General features: G+C 37.0%; 1 protein-coding gene across 43 annotated transcripts in view; it reads right to left on the bottom strand.

The window, feature by feature from the left end:
* SMG7 (SMG7 nonsense mediated mRNA decay factor) overlaps window positions 1–26843 on the bottom strand; it is a 92150-nt gene that overhangs the window by 15363 nt on the left and 49944 nt on the right. For 31 of the 43 annotated variants that reach the window (XM_082702886.1, XM_082702925.1, XM_082702902.1 and 28 more), the window contains 11 exons: window positions 24654–24685; window positions 22235–22352; window positions 20205–20337; window positions 11893–12064; window positions 10644–10715; window positions 9628–9778; window positions 9114–9249; window positions 4633–4795; window positions 3788–3944; window positions 2660–2730; window positions 938–998 (listed from right to left, as the gene is read on the bottom strand). In XM_082702886.1, the coding sequence (XP_082559012.1) occupies window positions 938–998; window positions 2660–2730; window positions 3788–3944; window positions 4633–4795; window positions 9114–9249; window positions 9628–9778; window positions 10644–10715; window positions 11893–12064; window positions 20205–20337; window positions 22235–22352; window positions 24654–24685 (1266 nt within the window). Of the gene's footprint in view, window positions 1–937; window positions 999–2659; window positions 2731–3787; window positions 3945–4632; window positions 4796–9113; window positions 9250–9627; window positions 9779–10643; window positions 10716–10961; window positions 11063–11892; window positions 12065–20204; window positions 20400–22234; window positions 22353–24653; window positions 24686–26843 lie in introns of those variants that run through there. The other 12 variants (XM_082702907.1, XM_082702888.1, XM_082702892.1 and 9 more) reach the window with 4 other exon arrangements.

Below are 26843 nucleotides of genomic sequence, written 5' to 3'. Positions count from 1 at the left end.
TGGGAGTGAAGCAAGGTCAGTTAACTATCCTTCTAAAAAGTCTCACGATGAAGACAAAGGGAAACATCAGAGAAAGATGGGGTGGTGAATTTTACTTTTTAAGAAGAACAAGGTAGGGATGCCTGGGTGGCTCAGTCGGTTAAACAGCTGCCTTTGGCTCAGGTCATGATCCAGGGTCCTGGGATCGAGTCCCGCATCGGGCTCCTTGCTCAGCAGGAAGCCTGCTTCTCCCTCTGCCTGCTCTGCCTGCTGCTCCCCCTGCTTGTGTGCGCTTTCTCTCCCTCTCTCTCTCTGACAAATAAATAAATAAAATCTTAAAAAGAAAAGAAAAGAAAAAGAACAACGTATACCTGAATGTTACTAGGCTAAAAGTAAGCAGTTGTTTAAAAAAAAAAAAAAAGATACCAGAAATACAACACAGAGAGAGGGTAACAGGTGAGGAGGCAGGAAGGGATAGGATCAAGGACACAGATGAAAGAGTTAGACTTGAAAAGGAGTAAGAAGTTATTCCTCTGAAAGGAGGAGAAGAGACGAGAATGACTATAAAAACAAACTGCTTTATCATCTTTATTGGTATGAAAGATGTCGAGCAGTATCCTTTGGTTTACATTTAGTTCCCATTTTTGAGACTTCTCTAATTTCAATAAAGTATAAAAAAAATCCAGTGTATAAATATTGCCGGGAGAAGCAATTTTCTTTTCCTTTCCTTTCCCCCATATTTGTAAAAGCACTTAGTTGTGTATTATGCAGCAGGTAAAAACATGACATATACAAATCCATTCCGTATCAAAAAACTTAAGCTTTTAGTTGCTGTTAGGAAAATAAGACAAAGTTGGGATAGACCAAAGGTTAAGGTTCTTTTATACCCAAGCCTGATTTCTCATTTTAATGCTATAATCACTGGTTTTGAAATAAAACTCCTTGAGCTGCCACTCACCTGAAAGAAGGTCTCAAAGCCAAGAATCCTTGTAACTCAAACTCCTCTGGAAGTGGTGTAGCTACAGAAAGGTAGAAAGCAAGATTTGTAAACATTTTAATTTAAGAACTGTTACTCAGCACAGTGTTGTTCATTAAATCAAGAAAATGACAATCTTCTATACAGAAAAAAATGCTATCTATAATGCTCAGAGTTCTCTGCTCTTCTCTATAGTAATCCTGAGAGCAGAATTCATGTATCAAATCCCTGCAGGTCGTCTCTGGGTCCCTGACACTGTCCCCTATTCCTTACCCACTACTCAACCCTAAGGGAATGGAGACAATGGGACCTTTCTTCCCTAGCAGCCTTAACACTTTACAGCCTCAGATCCAGTAATCTCATTGTTTAGATTATCTCCTTGTTTTGCTCATAGTTTTGAAAAACAACACCAACATCACCCAAGAGCTAGAAATGTAGAAACTTAGGCACTATCCCAAATCTACCAGTTTATGATTCATCATAAACCGCATTTTTAACAAAATCCCAGGTGATTCATTGCAAATTAACACTTGAGAAGCACTGATCTGACAGGAGTAAAATAATCAGAAAGGAGTCACCTACAGATTGTTCAGTGCAGAATTATTTATAATGGGGAAAATTTTAAAGGAAATAGACAATGACGCCACATGATGGTCTAGACTACCTAGGTGGCTCAGTTGGTTAAGCAACTGCCTTCGGCTCAGTTCATGATCCTGGAGTCCCAGGATCGAGTCCCACATTAGGCTCCTAGCTCCAGGGGGAGTCTGCTTTTCCCTCTGACCTTCTTCCCTCTCATGCTCTCTCTCTCTCAAATAGATAAATAAAATCTTAAAAATAAATAAAAATTTTAAAAAATCATGATGGCATATTCACAGAGCAGAATATTATGCAGCCAGTAAAAACCATGTTTCAAAAATGTTTAAATGGCAAAGGAAAATGCTAACAATATAATGTTAACTTTAAAAAGCAAGTGCAGGGGCACCTGGGTGGCTCAGTGGGTTAAAGCCTCTGCCTTTGGCTCGGGTCGTGATCCCAGGGTCCTGGGATCGAGCCCTACATCAGGCTCTCTGCTCAGTGGGGAGCCTGCTTCCTCCTCTCTCTCTGCCTGCCTCTCTGCCTACCTGTGATCTCTGTCAAATAAATAAATAAAATCTTAAAAAAAAAAAAAAAAAAAAAAAAAGCAGGTGCAAAGCTGTATCTGAAAGCAATCACAGGCCAGATGTATATACATGTAAGAAAAATGTCCCAAGAAATACACTATCACATGAATAAGTACAAAGTATCTTTGTATGAGAAAGCCATGGGTGACTCCTGTTCTTAATATGTCAATGTCCCAGATGTTCTATAATAAACAGGTATTACTTTAATGGAGTAATACTGTTCCCATTAGCACCTTTAAAAAAAAAATAGTAACAATGAGGAGGAAAGAAGAAGAAAGAATTTAAGGGTATTGCTCTCTTTGGACTCCTATTCAAAAGTAGCTAAATAGGAGAATATGCTACTGGGAGAAATGTTAAGAACATTCTCTCTAATTCCATCCTCTTAATCATGATGAGTAGAGAGTTCAAAGTCAATTCTGAGATACTGAACTTAAAGTCACTAAGTTAAACACTTAACAACAAGAGCCTGTTTTTTCTCTGGCCTTAAGCCTAGTATTGGTGATTTAGAACAATGTCAACAACATAAGATTAAGATAGCCCTTACCATTAGTACTTGAAAGATCCTCTTCATGGGGATGGAAACTATTTAGGAGAGAAATTAGCCAGGGCCAAATGCTGTAAATTAAAGAGACATTTCAGACATTTTTAAAATAGAGAAATCAAAACACTAATAAGCCATCACAATGTTATTTATAGGGCCTGGACTTTATGTATTTTTTTCCCCTTGCTTCAGCATTTTAAAGGCTATATGATTTCCTAAAACCTATTTTCAAAGATGTCTAGATAAGAGATACAAAAAAAAGGTCAAAGATGTATAACAGAGACCTATTATGGCAAAGCATTTCCCAGGCTCCTAATTTAATAATTAGTGAAAATAAATTGTTAAGCACTGATAATGGATATTCACTAAGAACACACTGTCTAAAGAAACAACATACTGTGTTTTCAAAGCTGTCATATACATTATCAGTTATGGAACCCATTGCTAGTTCTTAATCTGTGACAGGGTAGGGTACACCATAGACAAATTACATTCTCTGTTCAAGGGTGATGAGTATGCCTTTTCTTTATGATACAAAAAAGTCCACATTCTGTAAAAATATCAAGGTAAACTGAAAGCTTTCATTTGTCACCATAAAATCAAAAGCTTCTAAGAAACATCACAATTATTTTGAGTAGAGATTACAGAGAAAATGGTGAGAGCCAAAATAATTTCCAATCTTCTATGCTCAAAACAAGCAAACATAACTTAAACTGGGTATTACTCTAAGGCAAACAGAAAATAATGGAAAAAGTAAAAAAAAAAAAAAAAAATCACTTCTCTTCAACTTCTAAACAGAGAATTGGAGCATACTGTAATAGGTAAGAAGTAAACTGATTTTACTTCAATTTCATTTTGAACGTGAAAAACGCTTCTTCCCCACGATGGCAGCCAGGAATGGGGGGTAACCCACAGAGAGCCAGAAATCCTTAAGATTGTGCCTCACACGAGAAATTCAAACAAATAAATAAAAAGCACACAAAGAGGTCTTTGGTTCAATTTTCAGAGAGTAGGTAGGAAATACAAGCATTTCACTGTTCAAATGTTGTGTTTTAGGAGGCGGTTTCTACATATCTAGGACTATCAAACAAAAAAAGCACACAAGCTAACATGAAATTCTAAGATACTTACTACTGTCTTTCATCCACCACTGCTTCCTGAAAGACCCTGGGTCTGAGTCTCAGCCAGTCCATGGAGACCTTGACTGCAGGAAGGGGATAGGCATTGTAGGACTCCTCCTGAGACTTGTTCTGGAGAGGACACTTGCACAGGATGCCAAGAAAAGACACTTAAAGGAAAAATGTATTCAGAAAGCATAAGATATTTGAAACTATGTGCCAGTCCAAATTAAACTACCATTATGAGCCTTCTGCTATATCCTACTTAACACAAATACCTCACAGCTTTTTTCTAAAAAGGCATTTTTTCCCCCCATGTTAAAAATGTTACAGGGATAACATGATAAAAATGTTACAGGGGTGCCCAGCTGGCTCAGTCATTACAGCATGTGAGTCTTGATCTAAGGGTTGTGAGGATGAGCTTCATGCTGGGTGTAGAAATTACTTAAAAATAAAATCTTAAAAAAAAAAAAAATGTTACAAGGGCACCTGGAAGGCTCAGTCAGTTAAACAACTGCCTTCAGATCAGGTCATAATCCCAGGGTCATGGGACTGAGCCCCACATTGGGGTCCCTCCTGCTTCTCTCTCTCTCTCTCTCCCTCTGCTGCTCCCCCTGCTTGTGTGCTCACTCTGTGTCAAATAAATAAAATCTTAAAAAAAGAGTTACAGATATAGTTGGTGAGGGGAATAGGAGTAGATAAAAGGACAGAACTTAGGGTTTAGGCCTCCAAATTCAATATTGGGAAATATAGGACACATTTTCATATGTCACTAGTACTCTGTTACGATAATGAAAATGCCTAACATTATGCTTTCCAAAGAAGACAGCACAGAAAATTAAATGATTTAATACTTACTAAAGAGGGCCAGCAACTGTGTCCAACACAGCTGCTCATCTTGGCTATAACTATGCTGCTCCGTTTCATTGCTAAAGTCACGAAGGTGATGAAGTTGAAACAGGTTAATGACAGTGACGTGAACTAACTGCTGAGAGTTGAAAGCTTTCTGGAATAGCAGCCTCTGTAAAAGATGACAGAAATACTGCATATATTATCAAGAACAGGAGCCACCTTCCTCACAAGAATTAAACTGGCGGTCTGCATTTAAAGTCACATGACTAACAGATACAGATAAGTAAATGTCTCCACCCTTAATCCCAGGATTTTAACGAAGTCTGATGTGGTTTGATGTTTCTCCGGCTGACTCTCTGCCTTCAAAGGAATTAGCCCAGACACCACAGGGCTATTTGAGCTGTTTTTCACAATACTTTTTTTCCCTTTTGTAAACTGTGTGTTTTTTAATATGATGAGAAAAAAGTTTTGGGAGTCAGTCAATAAACATATACATCTTAATCCATTAGAAGCAGTTTTGTAAGAAATGCATACATAGTAAAATATTAAGTTGGAACCAATGACTAGAAAGTAAATGTACACAGTAAAAAGGAAATTTCAAACTAAAAGACTGAAAAATATTTTGAACTGTTGGTCATACGTATATAAGTTATACATAAAGAATGACTTCCAAAATTTGTCATAAAATTTACTCTTTCAGAGGCTTGACAAATTTAAAGAAACTTACTTATAAATGGGGTACATAACAAGAACCTACTTTGGAACATGGGGTAATGATCTACTAAGACAATAAATAATGTATTATAGGTAACTTCTACATCTTAGAGAAGCACATCTATGATCTTCATCATCAAATTCCTTTTACTTAATAACTGTGTTGTTCACAGCAACCTGCTAACCAGGTTATTATGAGAAAGAAATCACTGACCATGCTCTCAGCCGGCAGCCTCAACTTAGTCACCCTTTTACCTTAGCACCTGCAGTACTTTTAGTTTATTTCCACATAAAATATATTTCAAACACAAGTTCCTAAAAGCTGATAGCTACTAGAGATGATATCCTCGCTTCACCGTATGCTTAACCTAGGGAAGAGTCAACCTCCTTCCCTCTTAGGAAATGGATACAAGTGGGGATTCACTGTCACTTGGTTTATGGTGATAACCTTATTTACAGTTCTACCAGCAATGACAAGAGAGCCTACCATCTTGAGAAATTTACAGCTGCCTTTATCCAGCTCCAAAGATTTTTTTTCCTATTTACAGAAAGAACCTGAAATATCCAGAGTAAGTTTAATGATTCTTTTTTTTTTTTTAAAGATTTTATTTATTTATTTGACAGACAGAGATCACAAGTAGGCAGAGAGGCAGGCAGAGAGAGAGGAGGAAGCAGGCTCCCTGCTGAGCAGAGAGCCCGATGCAGGACTCGATCCCAGGACTCTGAGATCATGACCTGAGCCGAAGGCAGCGGCTTAACCCACTGAGCCACCCAGGCGCCCCAAGTTTAATGATTCTATTAGCAAGGTCTTTTACATTATCATGGCAGAAAAGTACAATTCAATCCCACTTAAACTCCTTTCTCTGCCTCCTTGCCATCTGCCATTCCAGTACATACATCAAGAATACTTCTTCCTTTTCCAAAGGCATCAAGCATTTTTCTTTCCTTTCTTCAAAACATTCTGAAATTCTATCTCTTCTTCAGACTTCTCCCACAGAAGTTCTCCTTTAATCTCTACATACAACCTTTTAAATTGACCATTTACACAAATATAGCGTACTGGAATAAAATGAAAATTATAGCTTCTATTTTTCAAAAAACATATTAATCCACTGGCATTTTATTTTAGATGGCAATACCCAACAGAAGACAAACACAGCCCTTTAAGGGATTTTCTAGTGTATGTACAGAAACATTAATCATAAGAGTGCATCCTAAGTAATGTAAATGATAATGTAAAATTTCAAGAAAGCACAGACTTTGTCTTGGTCTCCCTTCTGTCCCCAAGAGCCCAGAGAAGTGTATGGTACACAGGAGGTACTCCATAAGTATTTAGTGAAGGCACAACCCACAGTTACAACTGTTTCGTTGTAACTTCATAAAATTTAGATTACACTGTAGTAAGTAAAGCGCCTCATCAGGAACAAAATCAGATCGGAGCTGACACAGTGTTACTCAAAGATGTCTTCAAGAGCAGTTCGGAAAAAACAGTACATAGTGAACATATATAAAAAGCCTCGTGTCTCATTTCCTAAACCCCAGGCCTTAAGCCTTTCAATAAACCTCAACTTAGGAGCTAAAGATTGCTAGTTACACAGACACACTGAAGTTTACATGTAGATGATACTAATGATCTACATATGCTTTAGAAACACTTTTGCGTATTTACTCAACTACACTAAAATTTCACTCCAACAATGTTCTTCTGATGTTTCAGAAATGAGTAAAGTTTAAAATAGATCTGCCTCATACTATGTTTAACTTCAAAGTGTTGGAACGATTCTTCAAAGTATATTTACAATTGCCCACATATCCCCCCACAACTTTATATACAGAAATGTATACTGGAGGGGTGCCTGGCGGGGGCTCAGTGGGTTAAAGCCTCTGCCTTCAACTCAGGTTATGATCCCAGGATCCGAGGATCGAGCCCTGCATCAGGCTCTCTGCTCAGCAGGAAGCCTGCTTCCCCCCCCCACCTTCCTCCCTGCATGCTTGTGATCTCGTCAAATAAACAAATAAAAATCTTAAAAAAAGAAAGAAAGAAAGAAAGGAAGGAAGAAATATGTAAGAAATATGTACTTGAGGGGTGCCTTAGTGGCTCAGTCAGTTAAAATGTCAGACTCTTAGTTTTGGCTCAGATCATGATCTCGGGGTCCTATGACTGAGCCCCAAACTAGGCTCTACCCTCAGTTGCTCAGGACAGAGCCATTCGTCCCTGCCCCTTCCCCCAGCTTGTGTGTACATGCTCTCTCTCAAATAAATAAATAAACAAAATCTTTATACATTTAAACTTTAAGAGAATATCAGTGTCTGAGGTTGCATCCAATGCAAATGACTAGATTCTAGACCAGAATAACTTACATAGAGAAGATTTCATTTCCCCCCCTCTCTCCACTTAGGGAATATATCTTTCATAGACACAGAGCCAGGAACAATCTCAAGAGGTCATCTGGTCCAATCCCCTGCTATTTTATAGAACTGTACCTAAACCATCCATGAAAGATGGCTGTCAACCTGACTTAAAAGCTCTCAAAAGAGAGAATCACCAGCAACCCCCTACAGATCCCTTTTTTAAGATTTAAGATTTAATTTCAGTTCTGACCTCAAAAACAGCCAAAGATAAGTTATTTTAAAATAATCCTTCATCTATCTGAACACTTAAAATGAAACTTTTCAGTCTTGTTTGTTCTGTCCAGACAGAACAGCTTAGGGCATAAAAATTAGCTGTTCCTTTCATGCACCTGACTCTATAAATCATGGGTTAAAAGTTTAAATAGGCCACCAAAAGGTGCGGAAAACAGCAGGGGACTCTAGAAGCTTATTTTAAAACAAACTATTTCTATTATAGTTATTTAGTACAATCTCTTATACATAAGAAGTGTCAACTACAAAATGATTATCTGTAAAAACTACTTCGCATTGACTATATTTGGCTAATTATGTCTCTTAAGTGTCTAAACTACAATTTCTGGAATATATTACTTTTTAATACTTATGAAACTGTAAGGCAGTTATAGATAATTCCCCAAGTGTTTAGATACCCAGAAGTAACCAAGAAATAGAAAATGTTCTTTAGACCGTCTTGTTTGCTGTTGATCCTCATGACTAAAACAGTGACTGACGGGCAATCAAGTATTTGTTGAATAAATAATTTGAAAACAAAGTTAATGTTTAATCTTGACTCCTCCCATATTTTATATACTATACTACATATAAACTGCTAATTTAATATACTAATAGAAGATCATTTTCATAAGAACAAAGGTTATTTAATTTTATCTCCTTACATAAATTGGTAAAATATAGTCCTGTTGAGTGAAATTCTCATTCCTTTCCTTAAAACTACCACAAATCCCAATGGATCAAAGCACTGTGAGAATAAAGAACTAGGTTTGCAGAATGAAGTATTATAAAGTAGGTACCAGAACCCTACCTAGAATATAAAACCATCAAAAGGGTACTTTCAAAACCGAGAAAGAAAGGTGCCTGATCTGAGAAGGAAGGAAGGAAGGAGGAAGTTGTTTTTTCCTCACTTTAGTACTCTCTGCCCAACCACAGCTATTTACTGCAAGCACTGCCGCTATGCTTCTCTATAGATGGTATCTTTGTTTAACGTGAGGGGATGTTGTATGCAAGAATTCCATATGCTTCAAATTTAATTTTTACCAACAATTCATAGTTAAGTAATGACATAAAAACTGGAAGTCAGCTTCCCCTAAATTTTATGTTTCCTGTTAGACAAGACAAAACACTCTATATTTTTAAAATCTAACCTTAAACTGTTCTTCCAATTTCTCTCGAAGAGGGCTCAACTTTTCCAAGCTCTTACTCAGGTACACATGACCGTGGAATTTAATAAAGGCCTTGATGAAGTCAGAAACACCCCATTTGGTTTTCACCTCATCCCGGCTGAAATGAAAGAAAAATTTCCATGAGTCTTAAGCAGCAAAATGGCTAACAGCTCCTCACAGAGGTTTCAGTCTGCAGAAACACATTATTTGAGCGCCTGATACATAAGGAGTGGAATCTGCATCTAACTTTTCATCTGCAACAGACTCAGAGGGGTCCTCGGTATCGGGAAGCCTGTACTCCTCTACTAGGAACAAATAAGATGCAGACTCCTTGAAACTCAGCAACGACTACATGCAAATCTATTAAAATATATGTGTTTTTAAAAATTAGGCAAACAGAAGAGCAACACAGGTAACTATCAGTTCTTGCATGCCCAAATTTGACAGGTGAAGGCCACCAGATTACACCAACTCCTGTTGGAAAAGTCAACCCTACCTTTCCAGTGCTTTAGAAAGTGCTTTTTGTAGATTAGTGGAGGCAGCTGGGAAAGGGAACTTCACAGCGATGCTTCTGCAGTAGTAGAAAATTGTGGTCAGATGGTCTCCTTTGGAAGAAGCTAAGATAGCCAACTGATTATAAGGCTGACCTAGAGGAAAAAGTGAAGATTCTATAGTAACCAAGATGCACAGTCTTGCTATCAGAATACAGATGATCAGTTTTTAAACCTTTAAGTTAATAATGCAGAGTTTTTTATAAAGTAAATCTCATGACTACCTCATTACAAATGGGCATAATTTAAAACAGCACCCTCCCACAACAGCACATACCACGTTTAGGTTAAGAAGTACACAATAAAGGGAGAGAGTACTATTACGTTTAAACAAGACTTTAGAAAGGGCTAGACAGCAAATCTTCTTAGCTTTATGGGCTTAAGAGTCTCTATGGCCACTGTAGCAGGAAAGCAGCCACAGTCAAGTAGGAAACCAGGTGCACACTGCCATCCCCTGCTTCAAAGGGGCTTCTCTGAGAATCAAAAATTTCAACATGGCTTAACAAGAATGACATGGATCACCAAACAAGAACCACTGCTAATTCCGATCCCAAGGTTATCAAAAGACAAAAGCCCTGTCTTTTAGGTAATAAAATGTAATTTTTCTAGTGAGGAAATGGTGGTATTAAGGAATAATTATTTTATAAGTAATTAAGGAAGCCAAAGTTAACTTGTTGAAATAATTTTAGATCACACTGGGAGATATTCTATTTATACTGGTTTACTGAGAACAATAATCTTATTAAGATATTCATTTCTGGTTATACAGAATATACAATTAAAAGAAAAAATATGACCAAAACTCCAAATCAATCAATACCAAATCCCTAAAACACAATACCAAAACTTGGAATCTTTTGCTTCCATAAAAGATGACGACACGAGATGAGCCTTGAGCTATTTTCTGTATTGTTATAAAGTTTCACAGTCATCCACAAGTTGAGGTAGGAGGCCCACTCACCATTAGAGGGGACAAGCTGAGCTGCATGCCTGTAGTAGGACTCTGCCTGGCTGGTCTGGTTTCTGTATCGAGCTGAAAGGAGAAAAATGAACGCTTAGTTTAAAAACAAGCAAACAAATGAATAGAAAACCAGTAGGGTAATATTTCCAAAGCAACTATAGTTTTCAATTCTAAAGATAATAAACACATTAAAATTAATTTAAGATCATTAAAGACCGAAGATATGTTAAAACAAATTAACTATAGGATTATGCATAAAGTGTCCATCTGGTCTTCCCTATTTGGGACATTCATCATGTAACCAATTTTAAAGCTTACCTAGCCCCCATTTTCAGGTCCTCCAGTGTCATGCATCACCAGCTCCCATTATGGACTATGCTGGTGACCTGGAGCCGGCCCACAAGAAGGGGTGAGTTATATGGCACTTAAAAACAAAACAAAATAAAAAACACTATACAATATGATCTGAAAATTATGTATTTCTTCAATATCTTATACAGTGATTTTGGAAAATGCCTCATACCTACTGCAATATTAAGCATGTGTGTGCACAGAATACACTGAAAGCAAAAACAACCTAAATACACTACTCACTGATTCTCCGCGCAGAACTTGGTGCTTACTCTGATGTGACCGTGCATGGAGGTCAGTGATTTATGATATCAAGAAATCTAAAAATCTTTGAACTTAAAGCAGTAATGTTCTCCATTCCTTATTATTTGAGGACAGTTGAAACATAATCCCATAGTTAATTTGTTTTACAACCTTTTTAGGTTAACCTTAAGGATAAGTTACAGAACACTTGCAGATAAAATATATAAAATATTAATAAAATTTAACTGTAAAAAGGAAACACTTTAAAAAGAGGTTTTAATAAACTGATAGGAAGGAAAGACAAGCTAGCTTCAGAAGAAATAACTTACAAACCCTACAATTCCAAGAGGATACTTTGAATTTAGAAGACATGGCACCACTTTGAAAAATTTAGCTTTGATTACACTTTTTATTCATTTGCCTACATCTGCATGAGTCCGAAGGAAACTTAAATCTTAATATGGAAGTTGATACCTTCAAGATCCATTGCCAATTCCGAAATATTAAGAAAATTTAAGTTAATTTACATTTTAGTTTCCATAATGACCATCTAAATTGTGTGCAATCCTTAGTTTGAAGGAAAGGAGTTTCCTTCTGTGACTATGCCAAAGAAAAGGATGAATGTATTAGCAATTCCTTCACACCAAAGGCTCACCAATGTCTCCAAGGTGGACGAGGCAGTGCTGGCAGATATAGGAACAGGAGCTAGACTGTGGCTTCACTATGGCGCTGGTATGCGTCTGTTTATTGCTGATAATTCCCAATTGGGAAGACTTCACACGGCATGGTAAATCTACATTAAACACTGTACATAGTTCTTGTAATAACTACAAGGAAAACATGAATAAGACTTAGTGATAAGCCAGAATCGGTAAGTCAGAAGTGTTCTAACAGTAAAGTTTATATACTTTAACATGTGTACCTAATATCATATACTACTGAGACCTGAGCAAAGACTGAAGAAAATAGGATACGATAACACTTAACATTTATTATAAATCTTATCTTTTAAATTCTCAAATATTAGAGCCATCTAGGATGTGCCTCTAAAAGGAACAGAGTGGGGACGCCTGGGTGGCTCAGTCGGTTAAGCATCTGACTTGATTTTGGCTCCAGTCATGATCTCAGGGTCTTGGGATCAAGCCCAAGAGTTGGGCTCCACACACAGCAGGGAGTCTGCTTCTCTCCCTCTGTCCCTCCCTCTTTCTCTCAAATAAATAAATAAATAAGATCTTTAAAATAATATAAACAAATAAATAAATAGAAGGAAAAGCAGAACACCTTGGTGGCTCAGTCAGTTAAGTATCTGGCTCTTGGTTTTTACTCAGGTAGTGATTTCAGTGCTCCTGAGATGGGCCCACTGGCAGGCCCTGCCCTAACAGGGGAGTCTCCCTGGGATTCTCTCTCTCACACACACTGTCCCCCACCCCAAAATAATGTATAAATAAATCTTTAAAAAAATAAACAAAAGGAACAGAAACATTATTAAAAAAGACTTTACCTAAATAGCATATTCATTTACATTTAGCAAGCTAGTCCAAGAAATTATCTACTATTCCTCTTAGAAACATAAAAACCAGGGCTCCTGGGTGGTGCAGTTGGTTAAGAGACCAACTCTTGGTTTCAGCTGAGGTCTTGATCTCAGGGTCATGAGATCAACCCACCTCAGGTTCCTCGTTCAGTGAAAAGTCTGCTAGAGAGACTCTCTCCCTCTCCCTACTCCTCCCGCTTATGCTTACCCACTTTCCCTCTATCTCTCCCTCAAATAATCATAATAAAAGAAAGAAAGAAAGAAAGAAAGAAACACATACAAAGTAACATTAATGATTGGGTGGTTACAAATAGGGCTTAAATACAAGCCAACATATTTGTCAGACTTTAGGAGTTCCCTGAGATAGAAGACCGACTGATTTTTTAAGTAAGTTCCACACCCAGCATGGAGCCCAACACGGGCTTAAACTCGCGATGCTGATATTAAGACCTGGGCTAAGATTAAGAGTCCACCGCTTAACCGACTAAGCCACCCAGGTTCCCCCTTGAGATTTACATTCTTAACCCCTAGGTCAGTTCATATCTTTGCATATATAACAGATCTGATGGTATTACAGATCTGGAAGGGACTTTTGACATTATATAAACCACCCATTTTTTTCCTTTTTCCATTAATCTCACTATTAAAGGAACCTCCTCCTGGTCAGAACTAACTCCTCTGCCTAAGCATACCTATTTCATTCTTGTCTGCCTCCTGCCTATCATCCCCTCTCTCTTATGTCTACTTCCAACTTCCCATGCTTCTTTGCTGTAACCTACGAATATCAAGTGTCACCTATAGAAAACAATAATAAAAAAAAACCCAAACCAAAACACTCTCCTCCTTGACCTTCGACTCCTTCTCCAGCAACCTTTTAATGTCTCTTTTTCTTACCAAACTCCTTCAGAGGAATCTACATATGTGCTATCTGCTTTCTGAATTCCTAGTCGCTCCTTATTGCATTATGATCTGCCTTCCACACAAACCCTCTTGCCACCCCACCACCTCTCCACTGAAACTGCTGTCCATACGACAACCAGTTATCTAATAAGCAAATACAATGGACACTTTCAGTCATCATCTTATTGGATCTCTTTGTTGCATTTAGAACAGTCGACCTTATGACTCATCACTGAGTTTTGCTAGCTGTTGTGTTGCTTTGTAGCTGGTGTTTTGTCTTACCAACCATTCCTTTTCAGTCCCCTTTATCCAAAGACTTTTCTCCCCCTACCTTGCTCCCCAAGGGTTTCATTCTTGGCCCCCAGAGAACTCATTGCATTCTACTCCCATTTATTCAAATATTTATTTACAAATAGATTCATTCACACATCTGGTACTGTATTAGACAACACGGTAAGCGACAGAGATGAGCAAGAAAACCTACCTTCTTAAAGAGCTCACGACTAAATGACCAAGACAGGTAAATAAAGTGGGAGTGGGGAAGGGAAGGGGCAGTGAATAGCAAGGGATATCAAACATGACCGTGAGCATAAGCCAAGAGAACAATCTACATTTATAGTCAACATTATTCCCTAGGTTATTTGATACATTTGTCTCACTTATCCTTGTGATAAACTACTAACAATACAGTATATGTAGTTATAAAGCTCTACTTTTTCAGATGAGGATATGAAAGCAACAGAAATACCAAGTGATTTGACTCAAAGTTACAGAATTAGAAATACCTTTATTCTATCATCACTCTTTCTAACACGTGCAGAACTCAAAATATAAAGTAAGACATCCTGAGGACCCCACTCAGGATTTGAAATGTCCCACATTTTTCCTAAGTTAAAAACCACTTTCAGAACCGAATACAATGTACCCTTTCTTATTAAGCAAAGAAATTATCTCCTTCAGCTTTACTTATACCTATACACTTGTTATAGGCAATAAATTTGCTGGCATAAAATTAGGTAAACAAGTTAAAGCCCAGAATGGTTAGAATCAGGAAACATTAAAGGCAAGAAGTATAGAATGGAACAAAAAAATGGGGTGAAAAAAATGCAACAAAACCAGATGACTGCAGAAGAGGACACAAAGAAACATGACAGGTGGTGGAGAATGGAGTTCGGTAAGTACTGAAAGAACAGACTAGAAAATTAGGCAAGGTGGAACATCTACCAAGAAGAAAAAAGGACGTTCACGAAAGGTAAATCAAACATGGCTGGAACATCACGTTGAATGCCTCCTCTAATAAAATCTTTGTCTGAACCCAGGGGCTGCAGAGGAAGATACCAGAAAAGTTCCTGCGGACTCAGAGGTTCTGTATCTGATTTTCTACTACTGCAATGGTGGCTCCACTTGTGCTAACCTGTTCTCACCTAGTCCTGTGGTTTTTTTTTTTTTTTTTTTTTTTTAAAGATTTTATTTATTTATTTGACAGAGAGAAATCACAAGTAGATGGAGAGGCAGGCAGAGAGAGAGAGAGGGAAGCAGGCTCCCTGCTGAGCAGAGAGCCCGATGCGGGACTCGATCCCAGGACCCCGAGATCATGACCTGAGCCGAAGGCAGCGGCTTAACCCACTGAGCCACCCAGGCGCCCTAGTCCTGTGGTTTTAAAAATTTATTTATTTAGTTTGTCTTGGAGGTAGAATTTAGTGACTCATCAGTCTGCACGTAATACCCAGAGCTCATTACATCACATGTCCTCCTTAATGCTCATCACCCAATTACCCCACCCCCATCCCTCACCCCACCAGCAACCCTGTTTGTTTCCTAGAGTTCAGCATCTATTACGGTTTGCCTTCTTCTCAATTTTCATCTTATTTTATTTTTCCTTCCCTTCCCTTATGTTCATCTGCTTTGTTTCTTAAATTCCACATAAGTGAAATTATATGGTATCTGTCTCTGACTTATTTCACTTAGCATAATACCCTCTAGTTCTATCTACATCGTTGCAAATGTCAAGATTTCATTCTTTTGATGGCTGAAATATTCCATTTTATTTATACACATACACACACACGTGCGCGCGCACACATCTTCTTTACCCATTCATCTGTCAATGGACATCTGGGCTCTTTCCATATTGTGGCTATTGTGGACAATTCTTCTAGAGACATTTGGGTGCCATGTGCCCCTTCAAATCACTCTTTGTTAGTCCTGTGATTTTTAAATACCAAATACTAATGTCAGGCTAAGTCAGGGTTTTTTATTGTAATCATAAAATTTACTCCAACCCTGACCTTTTTACTGAGCTCCAAGTTTATCTAATTTCCTATTTGACACCTGCACAATAGGCTGTCTCATTTAACACAAGCATAGCTGCTTTCTCTATAGTACTCCCCATCTCAGTAAATGGTACAAGCAGTAATCTAGCTGCTCAATCTGATACCTCAAGTCACCTGATAATTCTTCCCCTACCCTGATTCCACATATCCAATCTGATCCATCAGCAAGTCTACTGGCTATTCTTCAAAAAATCCATCAATTTCTTTCCATTTATCCTCCATACAACAGCCAGGATAATCTTCTAAAAATGCAAACTTTATCATGTTACTCCCTGGCCTCCTTTCCAATGGCTTGCAACTATACTTAAAGACTAAATTCAAAACTCATCTTGTCCTGTAAGGTTGTACAATGACCTGGACTTGGTCTATTCCTTCAATCTGGTGGCTTAATCTACACTGCATGTAATCAAGAAAAATGTATAAAACATTACTGTTAGCAACACCATTAACTGTTTCAATGACCAAACCAAGACAACATAAAAATGGAAGTAAAAAGTTCTATTAATGCTAATATCTGAAAAAGTTTATTGACGTTCATTCTACAATTATTGTATTTCCTCAACCACTGCCTAAGGAAAGCAAGTAGAGAAAATCAATGACTATAAAAATTGAAAAAATAAATTTCAAAATTAGGTCACTCATGTATATTCGTTATCAGATAATTTGAGCACGATTTTATTATTCACCTGCCCAAATTTTTCTTTTCTTTTCTTTTTTTTTTTTTACAAATATCATGCTCCCTCAATAAAAACGATGATTCTTGCTTTCCTTCCTTGCAGATGCTTCATCAATGTGCAATTAAAGCTTTGGAAATGTGTTACATATATAGTACCTTAAAAAAGGTCAAGAATCATGTTTCAAGATGACAAACCAATCTGTACAATGGCTATTGTAAAAACATATTGCAACATGGAATGCTTTCCTTCTCCCTCCACCAGGGCCAGCTGCTTAGAGTCTCTACTTCAGCTGTGCTCATTCACAATTCCAGTTTCTACTGCATAGGGAAGGAAAGGAAAATAGATCTGAATCAGAAACGAGACTGGAGTTTAAAAAACAGACTATGTTTCAAAAACGTAAAGTCAACCAGAACATTACAGAATCTTTCTAAGAAGTTATGACGGAAATCTGGAACTCAACAAAGCACAGCTGAAAGTAGTGATGGAGAGAAGGAGAAAGAGACAACATTTTTGTTAATACTCTGAGCTGAGACACCTCGATTTACATATGAGTCAAACTGTATACATAATTTTGTATGATTTTCTACTCAATAATGCCATAATTTTTCCATCATTAAAAAAAATCATAAATATCACTTATAATAGTTTCATAAATTCCCATTTTACAGATACGCCATAATTTAATCATTACTCTATTTTAAGACACTGTGTTATTTTCAAATTTAATGATTTAAGTTATAATATCTATTTGTTCCTTTACATAGAAATATCATTGTCCTTATTAAATATTCACTGATCTATGGACAAAGAAAAGACTACGTTACAAAAAAAAAAATCAGGTAATGTTAGGAGGCTCTAAATAAAATGAAAAACAAAAGGAGAAACTGGAAATATTTGCCAAAAACCAATAAAAAATTAATATCTCTCATGTATAAAGAGCTCTGGAAAAAATAGGGTCCAAACAATGAACAGGGAAAGTAAACTGATGATTTATATAAAATACAAATATCTAATAAAATATGAATCCAGTTCAACACTAGCAATTCAGATGTTAAATTTTAAATGAAAAGTCATTTTCCATTTATTAAATATGCGTTATTCATTTAATCATTCATTTACTTTTACTGAAAACACAACGCTGGCAACACTCATCAAGACAGACACTTGAATACACTGCTGACAGAAATACAGGAAAACAACATGTATCAACAGTTTTAAAATTTCATTCATCCAGTGATTTCATTCACCATCCAGTGAAGAATTGGTTATCATGAAATAATCCAAAATTAGAGAAAATGCTTTATACTCAAAGATGTTTATCAAACTATTTAACAACACAAGGGAAAATTTACATTGTTTATAAAGCAGATATAAGGCTATTTGTCTTATATGTCTTGTATGTTCAAAATTACTAAAACACCAGAAGGATATATATACTAAAATAGTAATCTATCCTGAATGGGAAAATTAATTTTTAAAAATTTTATTTTTGTGTAATTTCCAAATTTCTTGAAATAAGTATGCATTATTTTTATAATCAGAAAGCAAAAAGAGTATCTATTAATGTATCCACCTCTTGATTCAGACTCTATGTTCCCTTAAAGGAAGACTCTTTCCCCTCCATATCCCCAGTATCTGTATTGTGCTTTACAAATAGTAGGCTTTTAAAAGCTACTTGTGGAATAGCCAAACTATGGAAAGAACCTAGATGTCCATCAACAGATGAATGGATAAAGAAGATGTGGTATATATACAACAGAATACTATGCAGCCATCAAAAGAAATGAAATCTTGCCATTTGTGACGACGTGGATGGAACTAGAGGGTATTATGCTTAGCAAAGTAAGTCAATCAGAGAAAGACAATTATCATATGATCTCGCTGATATGAGGAAGTGGAGATTCAACATGGGGGGTTTGGGAGTAGGAAAAGAATAAATGAAACAAGATGGGATCGGGAGGTAGACAAATCATAAGAGACTCTTAATCTCACAAAACAAACCTGCGGGTTGCCAGGGGGAGGGGGCTAGGGAGAGGGTGGTGGGGTTATGGACATTGGGGAGGGTATGTGCTATAGTGAGTGCTGTGAAGTGTGTAAACCTGGCGATTCACAGACCTGTACCCCAGGGGCTAATAATATATTATATGTTAATAAAAAATAAAAAATAAAAACAAAATAAAACAAAACAAAAACTCAAAATCAGCCACTGAAAAAAATAAAAATAAAAAATAAAATAAAAGCTACTTGTGGAATGAATTATCTTTAACATCTACTTTAAGGACTAGTTAGCAGCATACTACAAGCCCTCTCTCCAGAAACATTGACTTTTACTGTTAGAAGCTGGCATAAATTTGAAAATAAATTTCGAGAATAAGAACCATACTTGAGTTCTTTCAATAATGAACTGTGAAGAATGTTTTAGTCTAAGTAAAACAAATAGTCTCCCTAAGATGATGGCTAACTATGGGGCAATTTCCAACACAAAGTCTTTTCTTCTCCTTCTTTCAAAGAAATGATACAACCAAAATGAAGCCAAAATACAGGTAGCAATGGTCAAGAAGCAACAGAGAGAATGGCCAAAGATGAGTCCAAGATCTTTAAAACCTCAGCTCATCATTCTAAGATGAGAGTTTATACACATTTTATTAAATAAAATATGAATGCTACTGCAAATGGATGAGATGAAGTTTCTACAAGATTCTGCTTAAAGAAAAATCACCGTTCAGGAAGATCTATTCTTTTTTTAAAAAAGATTTTATTTATTTATTTGAGAGAGAATGAATGATGGGGAAGGGGAGAGGCAGTGAGAAGTAGACTCCCCTCTGAACAGGAATCCTATGCCGGGCTCGATGCTGGGACCCTGAGATCATGACCTGAGTTGAAGGCAGACACTTAACTGACTGAGCCATGGAGGTGCCCCGAAGATTAATTTATTCTTTCACCTTGCCTGTCTTAGAAGTTATAGCAGGATGTAACCAAGGACAAGGTAAGTCTCTGAGGATGATAATTAATGGCTTATTATTAAAATGGAGCAAAATCTACTCCATTTCTTAAGTAGTTTAATAGCATTTAAAGCCCCAGATAAATTCTACTGAACACATAATACTATGAAAACTCACTTGGTATCACAAATTTTGATGATTTCTTGCCTGGTACAACACAGCTGTTACTTTCATAATGACTATACCCATACTCATAAATTCACATTTGCTCTAATACCACTTATAACTGACTACTTCTACTGTTATCACTAAGGCATGGTTTGTTCCTACTCATTATCCATTTTCTACGCACACAATTATACCTCCAATCTTTAAGCCAAAACACCAACTTTTGGTCAAAACTTTATTGTTTGAAAAGTCTTATGGTAAACAATTTGGGATATGTTTATTCATGTCAGATTACAGGTGATCAACTCCTGGATGGCCCACATAGTGTTAACAAAAAGTGTTTATACGAACAACAAGACATGTACGAAGCACATTCACAATTTTTCTAGAAGAATTGGTATAAATGCAGAACTCACCTGAGTATAGAAGCCACTAGCTGCCTCTAGGAACAGAGAAAGGTTTGCCTGAACTTCACTCCGATTCGGGTTTGCTCGATTCTTTGCCTGGCCTTGTAGTGTTGTGATCTGATTCTTAAAGGCATGATTCCAGCTGAAAACAAAATGTAATTCTATTTGGTATAGCAGTGACTCACTGGGCAGACACTGGTCCCCCTGAGAACAAGAAAGAACTGTTTGTTATAACACACTAGACAGTAAACCTGCATTAAAGTTATTCACTTACTTAAATAACTTTATGCTCCTCTTTGAGCAAGACTACAGATGCAGCAGAATCCAACTGACCTTAGTAAACACTTACCCATGTTTGAATAATCACACTGTGGCTTCAGTTATTAATCTTTTAGAGCTACTAGAGTTAGTACAAAATCAGAACTACAGTGGCAAGACCAAAGTAAAAGTAAGCTATTAACGAATTGCCATACATTATGTGAAGAAATAATTCTTTTTAAAAATTCTTCTAGAAAATACTAAGTCCTATCTCTTATTTCCATAAAATCTATTTCCCACAGCACTCTGTTCTAATTCTATTTAAGACTTTTATTTCTCTTGGGGTTAATATTTTCTTGAGAGCTTGAAATTTAAGTTCATTTTTGGACATTTCAATTCTGGCTATTTAAAATAGGAAAAAACAATGTTGACATATGGCATGCCAAAATCCCATTATAAAATGTCTTTCATTCATCAAGCTATATAGAGAATCATTTTAAATTCAGTTATGGGGAAATACAGTCATTCCTTAACTTGGAAACCACAGGAGGGAAAAAAGGAACTAGGATGGAGCTAGAATTGCTTTGATTAAAGGAAGCAAACACAGGGCGCCTGGGTGGCGCAGTGGGTTAAGCCGCTGCCTTCGGCTCAGGTCATGATCTCAGGGTCCTGGGATCGAGTCCCGCATCGGGCTCTCTGCTCAGCAGGGAGCCTGCTTCCTCCTCTCTCTGCCTACTTGTGATCTCTCTCTGTCAAATAAATAAATAAAATCTTAAAAAAAAAAAAAAAAGGAAGCAAACACAGATAAAAGGTCTACAACCTACCTGGTCTATTAACCTCAACTTTGAGACTCAAGAGCACTGGGTATTTTTAATGGTTTATGAGGACAATCACTCCCTTAGCATTTCTGATGATATTTTATCCTTGACTCTAATATCATGGAAATGGATTTTGAGTGGCTGTGATTAAGCTCTCTTATTACTAGAACTCCTAAAAATATAAAATATCTAAGAAAAGTATAAACTATAGGAAAAACTAACTTTCACCACAACTTAGGGTAATAGCCATTTCTGAATAGAAATATTCTAAACTGATTTTTAATTTTCCATCAGCCTAATATCCCTGCTCCAATTTATAAGGCAAGGCCTTCCACAACAGGCATTTATTTACTCACTTGGGAATCTGGTCATCGCCATTTCACCTCTCATAGAAAGAACAAGTGGAATAGCCTAAATATACAAAATCTTTCTTTAGTCTTATTAGGGGAAGAAAAAATAAAAAAGGAAACACCTACTTATTTTATAAAAAGAAGAACTTCCCTTACAATGCAAACACATTTTTCTTCGGGAGAAATTTATAGAATCACATTTACCAGAGATTTATCTAAAGCTCACTACTGAATTTTTCAAGCTATGACTTAAAATGCAGGACTGGCTTAAATGGCTTAAATGCAGGACCAAACACACACAGAGAATCCAAACACTGTCTCTTAGTACCTGAAATACATATATAGAGATTTGTTTTTTATGATATGCCCTAAAGACATTAAAAACATTCAAATCCAAGCACTTCTCCTGTCACCCAAGACTATATGAAGTAATACGAATGGTTAAATATTTGGTTCAAAAAACCCACAAGTATTACAGGTATTAGAATTTCTTCTTTTACTGAAAGAGCTTACTCTGATAGGTTAAGAAGAAATAACCAAATCGTTCCTTTCTATCCTAAAGTCTTGGTAATACTCTTGATCTTACAGGGACATCCCAAATGATGATACTTACAGATCTTGTTCTACTTTCTTGTCTAACGCGTATTCCAAATCAGTAACTAGCATTTTCTGGTACAGGTCCTGCAGAGCCTGTCTGGATGTCCAGACCTCAGCCGGACCCAGCTTAGAATCTTGGAGTAACAAAACAGACAAAACAACAGAGACAGAAAAAAAAAAAGAGATAGTTAACATTATACCACACCAATGACTCCTTTCCTCTCCATTTCCCAAAGCAAACATCTGCTTTAGGTAGATACCACAGACTGTTGCGGAAGTTTTATACTACTATATTTTCAAATAACTTTCACCTTTTGGCTAATGACTAAATCTGGTTCGAAATGTTTCTGAATTTGCCTTTTGGCTTTGAAATAACATCATGACATGAGTAAGGCAAAAAAAAAAATGAATGGTGTACTCTTTGCTTTAGTTTAGACTTCTATGTATTCATATCAAAGGAAGTCATATGCCTCAGAAGTCACCCCATTTAAAATGATGGGCTGCTAAGATGGTCTGTTTACTCTCAGAACTGTATTTCTTTCTCCAAAGCAGCTTTTCTATTTTGAATCATTCTCACAACTGTCCCTACAGAATCTTCATCTCTGCTCATAATCCAGCAGCTGTTTACACACTCTGCTGTCATTCCTATTCTCTATATATCAACCCAATAAAGCCAAAACAGTGAGGGTTATTTTAATGATTGGTAAATTGCTTGCCAAGAAATTCTGTGAGCAATCCATACTTGCCCTTTCATGTAAATAAGAATTCATAGCAGACACTGCCTGAACTGCTCAAGAGGCCAAATGAGAGTGGGTGCAAGAGGAAAGGAAGTCAGGCTAGGACTAAATGAAATACCCAGCTGGGGCCATACTGTCTGCCAGAGTCCTGCAAGACACTTCAGCTTTTCCGGTTACTAGGCTTAGGAGTGCAGTAACTGATAGTTAGCTGCATCAATAGAAGAACCTAGTAACAGATATTTCAATTAGGCTTCTGGTTACATTTAATATTTTGCAACAGCACAATGACACAGTTTTTACTCTTCTTTAAGCCTACAAATAAAACCGGTTTTTTAATTAATCCTCAAAAGAGTTTGCTGGCTACAAAAAAGCTGGGTGTAGTATCAGCTTCTTGGTCCCTTATTAGTTTTTTAATGACTAAATAAACAGATTTATGGATTTATTCAATCTTGTTTCAATTCAACTATGGCAGGGGAAGGATAATAAGGGATCATTAACTCTGATCTATCAGACAGACTATCATTTAAATTACTTAATATCCAAGTTAATGTTCTTGGGCAGTCAAATGTTCCTTATAAAAGCCAAACTCTAAGCCTACTTACTGAGGGTATTCAATACTTAAGAAAAAGTAAAAGGTATAGCTAGCTGAAAATTGCTCCAAGTCTAATTTTTGTCACATAATGCATATTGTGCCTAACAGGACAATACAAAAGCATAATACAGTAGCTTAGAGCTGACACTAATACCCATAGTACTGAAGACGATGGCAGTCATGTTAATAATGGGAGGAACTGAGGTACTACATTAAGTAAACCTGTTAAAAGTGCTTTTAGCTTTCTTTCTTACCTCTTTTCCTTGAACAAGAAGATAATGATATTAACCACGAATTCTTAAAACAATAGGATCAACATTAACATTAACATTAGACTGCAATGTTGAGAAAAAGACATCTAGAGCCTATCCCTTCTTGATTGTAAATTTTGGCCAGAATGCTGTTGTAAAAGTTTAACTCTTCTTTGTGGATTTCACTTTAGAACTAAAGTTCTCAAAAATAAGAATGAGATCCATTTGCACATGTTTACATTTTAGGACACCATATGCTGCTACAGAGAGCACAATGATCACTACATAGTCATTGTCATATATTTCCCAATTTTGGAAAGTTAAAATCATCTGCTCCTTCTAGTGACTTCCAGCTATTCTTTCAAAATCACCTTGGTTATTTACTCAAAACAAAAAAGACAAGGGAAAAAAGAAAGGTGGCAAAGCAGCTCACTCAATTTCAAGAACTTTTAGTAGTTTTCCTACAAATATTTTTTCTCAAGGTCTAATTACTATTCAAGATTGGGGAATATAAACAGGAAGACATGAACCCAATACCCTAAGATGTTTTTAATATGGTATATGCATTCTTTTTTTTTTAATGTCTTAAATTGATGATAAGCAGTTCATTAAAATTAAATGATTATATGCATTAAGTTAGTTAATATTTAATTCAGTATAGCACAGATTATTCAAAATTCTTGATGATCTAAGTAAGAATTCAAAGTTCAAAAACAGTAATTATTAAAAGCAAACAGTAAGTTATCATTCCTCTGGCAACTAGGACAGTGCAACAAGTAATACAGGGAAGATGACACCCTTCCCTCAATTTAATGGTATAAAATAAGTGTGAAAAACAAATGAGTGAGCCAATACCTGTCATGTCAGCCTTCAGGACTTCTGCCTGCCTAAAAAAGGGGGGGAAAAAACATTGATTAGAAACAAACTAGGCCTATTCAACATAAATAACCCTGAAAGTTAAAAGTTAAATGAAATCATATACTACATAAAGAGGTATAGCACCTCCATATGTGAGGATCTCTGCTTTAGTATCCAGGGTAGCCTAGGTCTTGGCCAATGATGCCATTACTTAAAAGTATACATGAATTCTGAGTGGAGCTCACATTCTTGCTGTTTTCCTCCAAATCTGATTTTAAGATAACATTAAATGACATTCATTAAACACAAAAATTTCCCTCAAAGCAGCCAGGAAATCCTATGTTTCTCAATTCACTAATCACTGTACTTATTTCAAATTTCCCACTCTCCTCAGATATTGACTTCTGGTGTCTTCATAAGGCTAGCCCAGCTGCTAAACCCACAGAGCCCTCTTCTTCCTTTCTCCGGTGCAAACACTAGAGGCACTCCATCTCTTATTTAAGATCAGTAATTCCACTTAGTAGGCTCTTTCTGGCCTTTATTAAGGACTTCTGCTTCTTTAATTATCTCCTCTCTCTTTCAATAATTTTGAAAACTTCCCTGTCTAGGCGATCCCTTAGTATTTTAAACATGCCCAAGTTTTTCACAAGTTTTTCAAAATCTCCTGTCTGTCTGTCCTAGATTATCCTCCTCTCGCTGCGGCTTCTTTTCTCTCACATTCTTCAAGAGCTCCCAAAGTGCACTTCTGATCCACCTGCGGGAATGGGATCTCTTTCTGGTGTTTCTACCTTACCAAATCTATCACTGCTTTCCCACTGTGAGAGGCAGACACCTGGATGTCACCCATGACAACGTTCTTCCAATCCCATGGTAATCTATCAACTTCAGAGAATTCTACCCACGAAATATATCTTGAATCTGTTGATTTCCCTTTACTACTTCTTCATCTACTCTCACTCAAGTTCTGAACTCTTTCCTGGACTAATGCAAAGCCACCAAAATTGTTTTCTCTATTTTACTCTTGTCCTGTTTCATACTGCTCTGTCTGCTGCTATCTGAGGGATCTTTTATATAAATCTGAGGGGCTTCAGGGTGGATCGGTTGGTTAATCGTTCATGATCTCGGGGTCATACAGGATCAAGCCCTGCCTTGTGCTCTGTGCTAGGTGTAGAGACTGTTTCAGATTCTTGCTCGGCCCCTGCCCTTCCCCCACCTCTAATGAAAAAAAAAAATACAAATCTGATCTTACCAACTGCTCAAATAAGACACTTTAACGATTTCCCATTGCTCTTAGGGTAAAAACTATAATCTTTACTGAAGTGTCCTACAAGGTTCCCTGCGCTCTAAAAATTAGAGTCTGCACTCTCCTTCTACCATTACTCTCTTCTCTCTTTGATCTCTTCTCCAGTTACTAGACTTCTGGTCTCTGCAAATGCTTTGCTCCCTTCACATTCAGGGTCTTTGTAAAGAAGAGTCCTGCCCTCTTTGGTTAATTACTACTCATCCTTGGTCTGAGTCAGACACATTATTTTCTCAAAAAAAGGTCACTTGATAGATGATGGATTCTCTTACTTTCTGTTCTTTTAAATTTTTTTTTGTTATTTTTTATTTATTTGAGAGAGAGAGAGAGCGAGAGCGAGAACACATGAAAGGGGCGAGGAGCAGAAGGAGAAGTCGAGTCCCTGATGAGCAGAGAGCCCGATGTGGGACTCAATCCTGGGACTCCAGGATCATGACCCAAGCCGAAGGCAGTTGCTTAACCAACTGTGCCACCCAGGTGCCCCTTACTTTCTGTTCTTAAAGCACTCATTTCTTTCAACATAGTACGTATCACAGATTTGAAGAATGCTCACCATCACAACCTATTAGTACATGTGCCTAGCACAGAGTAGGCATTCAATAAATATCTTTTAAGTGAAGAAAGGAAAGAGGATACATCATGTTCATATACTATAAAAAGATTATGTATATAAACTTATGAGATTTCCATGTCTTTTTTTTTTTTTTAAGATTTTATTTATTTATTTGACAGAGGGAGAGAGATCACAAGCAGGCAGAGCAGTTAGCAGAGAGAGAAAAGAAAGAGGTCTCCCCACTGAGCAGAGAGCCCGATGTGGGGCTCGATCCCAGGACCCTGAGATCCCTGAGATCATGACCTGGGCTGAAGACAGAAGCTTAACCCACTGA

The sequence above is a fragment of the Mustela nivalis genome (genome assembly GCF_964662115.1).
Source record: "Mustela nivalis genome assembly, chromosome: 16".
Classification (NCBI taxonomy): domain Eukaryota; kingdom Metazoa; phylum Chordata; class Mammalia; order Carnivora; family Mustelidae; genus Mustela; species Mustela nivalis.
The sequence above is the reverse complement of the archived record's forward strand: the minus strand, read 5'-3'. Positions and strand labels throughout refer to the sequence as shown.